Source organism: Daphnia magna, linkage group LG10 (genome assembly GCF_020631705.1).
Source record: "Daphnia magna isolate NIES linkage group LG10, ASM2063170v1.1, whole genome shotgun sequence".
In the NCBI taxonomy this organism is placed as follows: Eukaryota; Metazoa; Arthropoda; class Branchiopoda; order Diplostraca; family Daphniidae; genus Daphnia; species Daphnia magna.
The window spans coordinates 632,269-643,566 of NC_059191.1; the positions used below are offsets into that span (position 1 = coordinate 632,269).

An 11,298-nucleotide genomic window follows, 5' to 3' on the forward strand; every position below is an offset into this window, starting at 1 on the left:
GGGTTACGTGAACCATGTGCAAAACATTTCGGATGCGGCCAAAATGGTCACCAAGTCTAACATAAAAATTGAAAACTAGGAAACCACAATTTCTGGCTATTTATAACCTGTTGACAAAATATACTATGTACAGTGATTTCTGAATTCCCTATGAAAAAAACTCGCTTTCAGGTTTCGTTGAAAATGAATTTCCCTACTTTTTAAAAACAAATCCAAACTGAGTCTCCAAAATTATGAATAAACAATGTTACCAGTGTTGCCAAATAGCCATTTTTTCTGTTCTTGCAATACTAGGCAATAAAATGAGCAAAATTCCGTTTCAAAATTTATGACTGTATTTTATTGTATCATCACCACTATGAAAGAAAAGCGCTTTAAACGGTATTCAACAAAAGGGAAGTTTTAGAATCAGCTTGAACGATAAGCTCGACCGATTTTAGCTTGCCAATTGACGTCACGCATCACGTTTTCACGCGTGTTGGACACGGGAGGGAAGCCCAGCTCTCTCGGTTTAGGAAGTGATCCAAACGGACGGTTAGGGAAGTAATCCCTCAATTCGACTTTCTCTGAACTTGGATAATACGGTTGAAGAAGGCCATCATCCGAGTAAGGGAAGGCTTCCTTCATCACTGGTGGATAATCCCGATTTGAAGAACTAATTTCTACTTTCTCCGGAGACGATACAACAGGTTCAAGAGGTAACACATGAGCAATGAAGATGGGTTCGACTGGTGAAGCAGGTTCCACAGATGGTGAATGGATCGGAAGGAAATCCTCTTGGTCGGATGATAAAACCGATTGAGAAAGATCGACGACAGGTGCTTCAGCATTGATTTCAGACGTAATTCTGGAATCGATAGAAGGATCCTCTTGTTCAGGTGTAAACTGGCCGTCGTTTGAAACGAGTTCGATGGCATCCTGAAAGTTGACAAAAGATGCAAAATCAGTTGGGATAGAATCCAAAGATGCTGGTCCGCTGAGAATCTCCACATCGACTGGCTCTTCCTTCTGATCAGCCGCATTTATAATGAACGGATTGATTTGATCTTCAATCCTTATTAAATCAGCGTCGATAAAGTCTGCTACAGGTAAGCCTTCAGTTGTTGGGATGAAAGGCTCGATAGTTGTAGCTGCCAGATCAGCTGCATTCTCGGCTTGAAACTGCTGGTAATCTTGAGACAGACTGGGATCGCTGCGAGTGACTCGAGGAATCATGAAATTCTGCGACTTCACTGCAATCGGTCGAGCCCAACAGATCGTGAACTGAAGCAAAAGCAGGCATACAAATGCGCTTTCTCTCAACTAATCAATTTTGTTTTAAATCAAAGAAGAAATGAATGAAATGTATTAGTCTTAATTAAAGTTGGGTCAATTTTCTGTCAGCTTACGGTAATGAAATTCATGGTGGATGGCGGAGGGAGTTGTTGTCCAGTGGGCAAACTGAATCTGACTGCAAAATAAAATCAGTAGATTGGCTTTTATAGTCAGCATGGCTGGGGCTTTGCTTATTCCCAGCCATTTTCTTCTTTCCTACTTTTACCTATTAACACAAAAAAGGAAAAAAAATAATAAAGACGAGGGCCAAATGCCGTCTAACAGTTTTACGATATACACCGTCGAAAGGGAAAACTCTTGGCGAGAGTGATGTATTCATTTTGGCCCGAAGCTTGCGAGTAGCAAGTCCAAAACGATTAGCAATCCTGATTTCCATCATCTAATTTACGACTACCTTTTTTTTTTTTCTTTTCCTTCTTCTGTCTAGTTTCACTTTTTTGAACGGCGTCATCTGCTACCGCTGTTTCCACACACAAAATTACGGGGCCCATATGCAATTCTTTTACTGCATTTCACATTGTGTATTCTTGGTGCAAGAAACGATTATACAACCGATGCCACCGTTCATATATTTTTGTTACGTCTACAGTTCTGCTCTAATACGTTAAACGAAGAGAAAATCGGTGTGTGTGTAAAAAGGATTTTTATGAAGGAAAAAATGAATTCAGCGGCTTGTCTGGATGAGATATTTGAGCGGGTACGTCGGCGTTCAACAAATTTTCACGTTAGTTGGTTAACAAGAATGTCCAGGTGGTTATGCAATAGTCTTTTTTTTTCCAACCACAGTCGCTTTCCATTCTAAGTTACGAAGCTTAAACGTCATCTGCTTTGTAATTTAATAGGATGACTTTGCTTTTAATGAATAATATTAGCCAATAGGAATGGAGAGAGTCGAAGCTCTCAGGACCTGAGACTCAGGTACACGAATGCGATAATAATCCCGAATATCTATTAATAGATTATTTCGCACTGTCTAGATCTACTGTTTAAAAATCGAGAATTTTCTATTGCGGGTTATTCTAAATTAAACCTACGCAAGTTGTACTAGAAAGTTTTTGCGCATTCACAACTGTGATTAGGATCGTTAGACGCCATATGCAACGAGAATAATGAATAAAAAACTATTTGACTTATATAATAGGTACTTTAGTTTAATCAGGAATTGATGGCAAAACTAGCTGTGTAAACCATATAATTTTACACATGGAATCATAAACATACGCAACCTTGAACAACATAGTTGAACCTGAACTCGGAATACAACCCAGTACTACGAGATCACGAACGATTGCGTTTGTTTACACCATAGGTTAGTTTAATCTCTAAAGTCAGGGACTAACCAATACACACATATAGAGACTGAGGGAAATGATGGTCCATCTTCCTCCAAATCTATGGAAGAAATGAATTCAGTATATAACTATTACCTTAGATGTAAAGGGGGTGACGTTTTGGCCAACTTCCAAACTTCGTTAAGTTTCAAGCCATTTCATGCCTGACTTGAAGTGAATATTTTTCAAAATTACGGCGTCCAAATGAATATTGTTCAATTGTTTGAATTTGATTATAATTCGTTAAAATGATCGAATTAAAGGTATCAATGTTTCATATAGGCTGATTGGAAAAGATTAGTTTTGTTCCATTAGATTCTACAAGCGGCTGCTAAGCACACAGTAGTTTGAAGAACATGAACAGCAATTTGGTAATCAATTTCTCTTTAACGTTTCTTTTCTTTAATTGCAAACCACTCTCGCTACATATAATTGTATAGCTGAGTAAAGTGCAAATTGATTAAAAAAAAGAGGCTTGTTTGAACAGTTACAGCCCAAACAAAGACTAGTCAAGTGGATAAACAGTGGGAAAACGTAACGAACTGAAAAACCATCGAGCTAAACCAACGATTGTTTTTTCCGCAATCTAGATTACTCTGTAAGCATAACTGAAACTTGGAGGAAAAGGAAAACACGAGATTATTGTTTACCGAAACAATTTCACTTTTTTTGTTTCTTTTTATATCAACAAATCGATACTACAACTGGTATTCAAACGATTTCTCAAGTGTTAAATATTGCAACTACAAGATAATGAAAACAAAAAATTCAAGTGTCATTTTCGATTCTGATTATGTCGGCCACTACTGTTTGTTTGTCCAAAACCGGATTTGCACACTAGATGTCATGTTTCTAGTTCGTAATACCACCACAATTATCATACCCCCACCCCAGAAAAAGATAAGTTTTTTGTTTGTTTTTGTTTGGTTGTTTGTTTTTCTACTGAATCACTTTCTAATGCTGGACGACTACAGTGTAGCACAACTAAAACATGATGCTCTTATAGTTAATTACCTTAGTTTCTGTAAGATGCACAATTGCAACTGATTCTACGAAATAAACTGTTCAGGGACACTCATCACTTGCTGATTGATAATGTTTTTTATTTGAAACTGTGAATGTCGCTTCAGTTTCAAACTGGTTTTATTCAAAGCTATATCATCACTATAAACGCAAATGAATCTAGTTAATACACAGTGATTTGACTGTAGCCTATGTTACAAAATACACAATGAAAAATGGATGTGTGCCAGACTACCTGAATACAGCCCAATTGACTTGAACATTGAAATTATCGTGAGTATTACTCACGGGAGGGAAACCCAGTTCACGCGGCTGCGGAGAAGATCTGAATGGAAGATGGGACGAGCTACTAGTTTTAGTAGGGACAGTGGAAACAATGTAAGAAGTGCCGGCAGTATCATCCGTGGGATGATTGACTGAGAATGGTGAGCCGGTGTAAGAGGGAGGCGTCGTGTTCTCCTTTTGGATCCAATCCAGCGCAACGACTCCAACGTTATTTACTTGCTCAGGTGAAGCTACTGGTAAATGATCTGGAACGACGGCATTGTCTGGTGATTCTGACGTCACGAATGGGATGGCTTCGATTGGCATCAACGGCAAAGAGCCAATGCCAATGTAAGCAGCCAATGGAAGTTGTGCTGTGTCATTGACAGACGGATACGTAAGAGGCAAATGAACCGAATCGGAAGGAGCCGTTGTTAAAAGTGGAGGTGAAAGAGACTCTGAAGGATTCTCCGGCGCAGACTCCCTGTCGTTTGAAATGCTGTGAACGGTGTCATGGAAATCCGCAAAAGAAGGATATTCAGTCGTAACTGAATGCGAAAGGTGTGGCCCTTCCGCAGGTGAAACGAATGAATGGACTGCATCGTGAATTCCGGTGGACTCTGTGTTCATTTCTGGCTCCACTGCAAGGAATACTTCAGTTGTTGGAATGAAAAGCTCGTTTGAATCAGCTGCATGATTCAACTCATTTGCATCATTCGGTCGGTAATAAGCTTGTAATGCATATGGGTCGTTGCGAGTGGTTCGCCGGATATTGGCCAGGGTCCGTAACTTCTCCGCAATCGAACTGGATGAACGAGTTGGACCGGCGTTGCAGACGAACAGTTGAATCAAAAACAAACAAACGACGAATGCTGTGCTGTTTCTTACCTATAATAAGAAAATAATAAATTTTAAACATCAAGAATGAAAACATCAAAAAGACCCAGATGGAGTCAAATTACTTTAGTTAGCCGGGACATGATGGTGAAAATAAAAAGTTAAGCAATTGAACAGCCAGGGGATTTTTGCTGGTTGGTTACTACACGTTGGCAGATGTTCACCTGACTGAGGAGCAAATAACAACCAACAGGCTTTTATACTAGCCAAAAATTTCTATACGTTTGATTTCTTCTACGCAGCTTTTACTATATACGCACAGATTATATACCTTAGCTAGCCGCAAAATCATCTCGCGAGAACGGTTGCAAAAATGGTTTGCTTCTGTTACATCATCGCCGGCGGGATACAACTAATAGCCTTCTTTACAGTTGAACGACACGCCGACGAAAGCGAAAATGGCGAGACGGGTGCATCCATTTAGCCTGCAGCATGAACGATTAGCTAACTTGATTTCTATCTTAATTTTTTTTTTTCGCGGCTTCTTTTCGAAATAGTTTCACTTCCTAAAAAGCGTGATGTGCTGTTTCATCATTCAAAAAGAAAAACAAAATGTTATCCTTATATTTGGCATCAACCATTGTGTATAACTCTGGTGGGTTCAAGTTAATTTTCTTAAAGTTATTTGCCGACAACAGCACAAAAGTTATGGGCAATCAAATGTTTATGGCGATTCGCAGCTGTCTCTATGACTTGCGTTTGTTTTTCATGTCTAGTCTATTCGTATGGAATTAGCAACCAAAATATTGTGCGCTTTTCTTTTCTGGAGATGTTGCGATTTTATTTTGATCAAGAGAATTATAACCCTAAACTGACGAGATAACCGGATAAGTAATGATGTTGAATTTTAAGATTAACCAAATTTATTTTCGTATAGTCATTGCATTCCCATTTATAGGTAGAGAACGTTGGACAGGTATAAAATTCCGATTAGAATATACGGCGGTCCTTGCTGTGTGTATGAACGACTTTTTGAAAGTGGCGGCAATTTCAAATTCATTTTCCCACGTACAAATCGCTTTACGTCAAGAGTTTCTGTATTAAACAAAAAGAGGGAAAGGGCAATAAAGAGAAAACGAAAATCCGACGAATGATTAACTGCAATATATTTCTATCTCATCACCAATAAAGAATCAGAAAACATAATGTCGGATTAAAAAAATAAAAATAAAATAAAAGGGGGGGGGGGTCTCAAACAAACTTAATTGAAATTTTCTCAAGTCCAAATAGAATATCCTAATCGGCTTTATTTCTTCCACCAATCAACATGGAGGTCGAAATTTTCGCCCGTGTTTGAAATGCGTGGAAAGTCGAGTTTCTTCGGACGGCGGGGAAAGTCATCTTCCTCGTTCGAATACAGGCTAACAGCTAGAGGAAGGGCGGAGAAAGTAGGTGGCAAGTAAATGGGTTGGTCTTGTTCTTCAGACAGGTATGGATTCAAAGGAGCTTCGTAAGAAACAACTGGGCGACGTTTGTAATGGACTTGTGTTTCGTATTTGATGGCCGGCTTCTTCCCCCCCGCGGGCTTTTTCAATTGATTCGATGAAACATTCGAATCTTCCATCGACGAGTGGATGACAGGATCGGCTTGCTTCACAGGTAGAGGCGTAGTTTCCGGTTCTGATGGAATCATAGGGACGCGCACAGGTGGGTTTAAAGGTAAGTCTGAAGGTGCAGCCGACGAGGATTCAGGTGCTACTTGTTCCGGAAGAGTTTCTGCAACGTCAGTCAAAGGTGTTTCGATTTTGGAATCGACCACTGGGTCCTCAACATCCTGAACAGCTTCAGCCTCAACTGGAGTAGACTCTGTCGTATCCTCGGATTCAATCGCAAGAGAGTCCGGAACTGGTTCATCTAATAGCGAAGCTGTTGATGGACCTTCCCCGTTGTTGATGACTTCCTGCTCAACAGGTAAAAAGTCCTCAGTTGTTGGAATGGAAGGTTCGGTCGTTGTTGTTATGATGACGTCAGCTCCACCATCAGATTGTTTGGCATCTTCCACTGGATCGTCTCGAGCTAAATGTTGGACGTTGGCGTATTTCCGTGTTAGCGAACGATTCCCTTCATTCCTAAGAGACGGACGAGCCGGGCCAGCGAAGCTGATCGACAGTTGAATCATTAGCAAATAAGAAAAAAAGGCACGGCTCTTTCTCACCTAATTAAAAATCAATCCAATTACTGTTTAGCCAATCTGAAATGAAACATGAAAACTTACGTTAAGAAATCGCATGATGCTATATTTTAATTTTTTATTAACAAGTCGTTAGATGTTATTGAAATAAGAAGCTATTGTCATGTCAAAAGCTAAGCACAGTCTGACTGAAATACGTAGCGACCAGTAGCTTATATAGCACCTAGCTGGTCCTAATTGCCTTTCAAAACAGCTGACGGTCGATTAAAAACAGGTGCACCCAGCACAAAAACGATCTTCAATTGGTGGCTCCTTTTGCTTGGGCCATCAGGTATGTTCCATCTACCCAATAACTTCGTCCTATTGTTTGCTTTTGGAAAATGGTGAGTGCAATTCATTCGTTAAATAGTCCTTTACGATTAACAAACGCGTTTTCTACCTGAATTTACGACTTGAATTTTTTTTTTCCGGGTTTCACTTATTATTAATTTTTTTTTTCTCTCCGTGTTTCACCATGAATTCCAAATTTTTCCGGCAATCTGCTACTTTATTTTTTTCCAGTGCTGCATGTTTTGTTATAATCAGCATTTCTTATATATAGCTCGATGGATCAAATTTAATCTATATAGTAGCCTACGTTGACTGTGTTTGAGGTGTTCCAGGTGTTTGACACATTTCTTGCATTTTTCCCCCCACTGTTTCCCAACTTTCTTTATCTCTCGTGATTAAGCGAGAGGTTATATGAGCAGCATATGGGCTTAACCGATCATTGTTCATACTTTCATCTGTCTCTGGACAAATGTGTATTCACGAGCCATTACTATACACGAGCACCATATAACAAGGAAAACAAGAAATGCCTATAAAAAGTAAGGATTTGTTAACAATGTGTTTGCTGGGCTTATTTTGAGGACTGCATAACACGAGCGGGTATAAGACTAGAGAATAAGTAAATGGGCAATCAAATGGTAATGATTTTATACCCTAAAAAGGAAATGTCGAATAAGTAAAAGCCTTTTTTTTTTAACTCATCGGACACATTTTCGTGCAAAAGGAAAAAAAAAAAATGCGTGTTTTCAATGTTTGGTATTTACTAATTAAGTGATGCGTAGAACTGGAGTTTCACCTAAACTCAACAACATTTCCTTGTTGCAAGAGGCGTCCATAAAGGCACTGTGTAATCGCTGGACTGTTTTCGCAAAACGAATATTTTAATTGGACGAGTCAATTACAGAATTTCGCTTCTATTCGTAGACGTTTAATTTCGTTTTAGTGCACACTTAATTTGTTGACGGATCAAGAGATACGCGTAATGAAGTTATAATTTTCTTTTGTTACGGAAGAAAAAAACAAAACAATTGCTAATAAGGAGTTGTTAGTTTTCCCATCCCCGTCTGAAGAGGACAGCTGTGAGCATTTCAACGACATAATATATGTATAGAAGAACACTTGTTTGTTGCTGAAATGTCGTTTGTAGTTCGTCAGTCGAATCGATTAAAGTCCCACCCGCTGCGCGGTTTTCATTTTGAGGGAAAGTTACAAGTTTTTCTTCCCGCGGCCATAGAGGATATCCACTTGACTTATTAAGGCAGTTGCTGGAGGAAATCGAAATGGCTTTACGGTGGCATTGAGATCATTGGACAAAATGTCTATTTACATTCATTATTATTCTAACGGGAAATCGCAAATTGAAATTTGTTTAATGAACAGTGATATATTTAACAAAGTTAATCGAAATAGAGACGATTCATTTACGTTAAGTTATCATCAAGCGAATCTGGTGACATGAAAACAAGGACCATTTACCAACGGATTAACTTGACCATTTACTATTTAACGCTCGGCGTTTCTTTTTTATTTACAGTAGAAACTTGTGAAGCACCACGCAACTAACAAAACGCGTACAGTCATGAACGACAAATTCGTTCACAGCTGAGAAAACACAAGCTTCAAATCGATACTTGACAATTGAAAATATATGCCTTCTTATATGTACTGTATCCTAAACAGTTATAATGTTGATGTAGCGTCAGTTGCAATCAGCAACTGTGAAGTTGTCGACCGAATGCAACAAATCCAGTACAATACTTGAGTAAATGCATTGTATCGCAATATTCATTTATCCGAAATTGTAATTTTCTTATGGTTTACGAGTAAACGTGAAAATAGTTCTCTATCATCGACTTTTCACTGACGATGCAGTTTAAATGAAGTGTCAGCATTGCCGGACAAGTAAGCACTCCATTCGATCCGTTTTTTTTTTCAAACTTGTGTGACATTATTCGTGATTGCCAATAGCTCTGCACGAATTATATTTAATGAGCTTTGTCAGTCAAGAAATAGTGCAACTTATGGCATAAAATGTAGATCAAAGTTGAATGATACAATAACCTTTATGCTAATTCCTCTTTGTACAATTTTGTCATAGCTCTCTTAGCTTTACGGCAAAGACCTCGAGTCTTTTTCGGTATCTAATAACTAGGAAATGATTCCACGGCGAGATTGCCGAGATTCAACAGAGCGGACACGCGCTTGCGTACATTTTATTAAGCAAATTTAAACACAATATTTCAAACAATAAAGGTAAAATAAAATTGAAAACGAGGTTGACATTCGCTGGACCTATTGAACCGGCAAAGGATTGACGATGCCACACCTACAAAATGGCCCAATTATTTTGTTGGACAACATTTTCACGAGTATTGGTTATCTGGGGAAAGCCTAGGGCCCTGGGTCTTGGTGGATGCCCGATGTCTAAGAAAGATTCATCCGATGGCGTGTATCTTTGGGGAAGAACTGGCTCATCAGCAGATGGATGAGACGATGGATCCACAGAATCATATGGAACATTTGGCGCCTGCGAATCTGGAGCTCTTGACGGAACTTGGGGCAGAATATTCTTCAGAAAATCATACAGGGGATCTTCAACTATAGCAGGTCCTTGTTGAGCTTCTTCCACTGGATAAGGCTGAGAAAAATCCATTGGTTCTTGCTCAACCGAAGGCGATTCGTGGTCTGTTTCCAATGGTGTTTCAGCAAGACCCATTTTCATGAAATTATAAAAAGGTTGTTCAGTTTCCGCATAATCAGCCACGTCCTCTCGTGGGGTCGAAGTCTTTGCTCGTAAATGGACGTTTGTATTAAACCAAGGAGCAGCACAGCTGATAGACACTCCACACAAAACTAGCCAAACGACGATACCTCTGCTCTTCCTCATCTAAAGCAAAATGATTTGATTCTATTAATTTCGTTTAAGACATTATCGATAACTAACTTACGGCAAGAAGACTCATTGTCAACGTTTAGAATGAGAAGGTTTCAATGAACAAGTCTTGTGGGCTGAACGAGCTTGACTGAAAGACAATACGACTTGCTTGCTTATATAGGACTGCATTGTGAGTCGCTTTCTTTCTCCTATCACCCCGTTGAACTAAAGACGGTTGGCACAAAATGCATCGGGAAAAGCTTTTCCCAGTTTCTAGATTATAGCTCCTGTAATGGTGTACCCAGGTACGGCGTTCACGCAGCTCGATTCTCGTAAAAGTCATTGAGAGGTGGGCAGGAAAATGTTTATGATCCGTTAGCCTCCAGCTTGAAGAACCAGAAAAAATGGCGAATGGGCAATAAACTCGTAGAAATCTATGTGAAGATGAATTATTTTCTTGTCAATTTATGATGTCATTTTTTTCTCTCTAGTTTCACTTACGATTTACTGAACATCGTCTCGGCGTCTGAACCTATTTATTTTCCATTCTCCATCTCTTCTTCTCTAAGAGAAAGAAAATATTATTTTTAAGCATGCAGATTGTGATCAATTGTAAAAGAATTTAGGTTCACTTTACTTGTGATATGGCAGTAGTCAAATATCCTTTTTCAATGGTCTTTACCCCCATCAACTTTCTTTTCTTTTTCCGCTCGTTTGCTTGCCATATTTGCCAGCATTACAGAGCAGTTGAGAATTAATGTTACGAGACTTTCAGCTGTCTTGTGTCTCTTCTTTATTGTTTTAGAGACGCCCAGCCGTACCAACACGCACACACTTTCTGTGTTAGGAGAAAGGGGAAATTCACCCAGCGTAAATTATATCCTCTATTTTCTATAGTTTGATGTTACAGAAGACCCCATGATGTTGACGTTTGAGAGTTTAGTCGCCATTGTGCAACAGTGCGTTATTTTAACAAAACGTTGGTTTCACTAGTTCTTTTAAATTTAGTAAAATATAAATGAACAAAGTACTTCGACTATCATACAAGAGTTCTGCATTACCTCTAAGTCGCAACCAGCAAGAACTTCATCAAAAAATCCAAGTTGTATAAA

The 11,298-nt window shown here is 39.1% G+C and overlaps 4 protein-coding genes across 4 annotated transcripts; all 4 read right to left on the reverse strand.

Annotated features, from left to right (window-relative positions):
- Nucleotides 1–317: 317 nt before the first annotated feature.
- LOC116932552 lies at nt 318–1,540 on the reverse strand. Its single transcript, XM_032940317.2, has 2 exons — nt 1,389–1,540; nt 318–1,302 (listed from the first exon to the last, which is right to left on the reverse strand). Exons 1-2 carry the CDS (start codon nt 1,401–1,403, stop codon nt 409–411), a joined length of 909 nt encoding a protein of 302 aa, XP_032796208.2. The 5' UTR covers nt 1,404–1,540; the 3' UTR covers nt 318–408.
- Nucleotides 1,541–3,748: 2,208 nt separating this feature from the next.
- On the reverse strand, nt 3,749–5,018 carry LOC116932553. The gene is made up of 2 exons (XM_032940318.2): nt 4,916–5,018; nt 3,749–4,841 (listed from the first exon to the last, which is right to left on the reverse strand). Exons 1-2 carry the CDS (start codon nt 4,931–4,933, stop codon nt 3,921–3,923), a joined length of 939 nt encoding a protein of 312 aa, XP_032796209.2. The 5' UTR covers nt 4,934–5,018; the 3' UTR covers nt 3,749–3,920.
- A 921-nt stretch (nt 5,019–5,939) lies between these two features.
- LOC116932555 lies at nt 5,940–7,218 on the reverse strand. The gene is made up of 2 exons (XM_032940321.2): nt 7,066–7,218; nt 5,940–7,005 (listed from the first exon to the last, which is right to left on the reverse strand). Exons 1-2 carry the CDS (start codon nt 7,078–7,080, stop codon nt 6,097–6,099), a joined length of 924 nt encoding a protein of 307 aa, XP_032796212.2. The 5' UTR covers nt 7,081–7,218; the 3' UTR covers nt 5,940–6,096.
- Nucleotides 7,219–9,492: 2,274 nt separating this feature from the next.
- On the reverse strand, nt 9,493–11,214 carry LOC116932617. The gene is made up of 4 exons (XM_032940408.2): nt 10,824–11,214; nt 10,688–10,750; nt 10,260–10,620; nt 9,493–10,198 (listed from the first exon to the last, which is right to left on the reverse strand). Exons 3-4 carry the CDS (start codon nt 10,272–10,274, stop codon nt 9,638–9,640), a joined length of 576 nt encoding a protein of 191 aa, XP_032796299.2. The 5' UTR covers nt 10,275–10,620; nt 10,688–10,750; nt 10,824–11,214; the 3' UTR covers nt 9,493–9,637.
- Between the last annotated feature and the right edge of the window lie 84 nt (nt 11,215–11,298).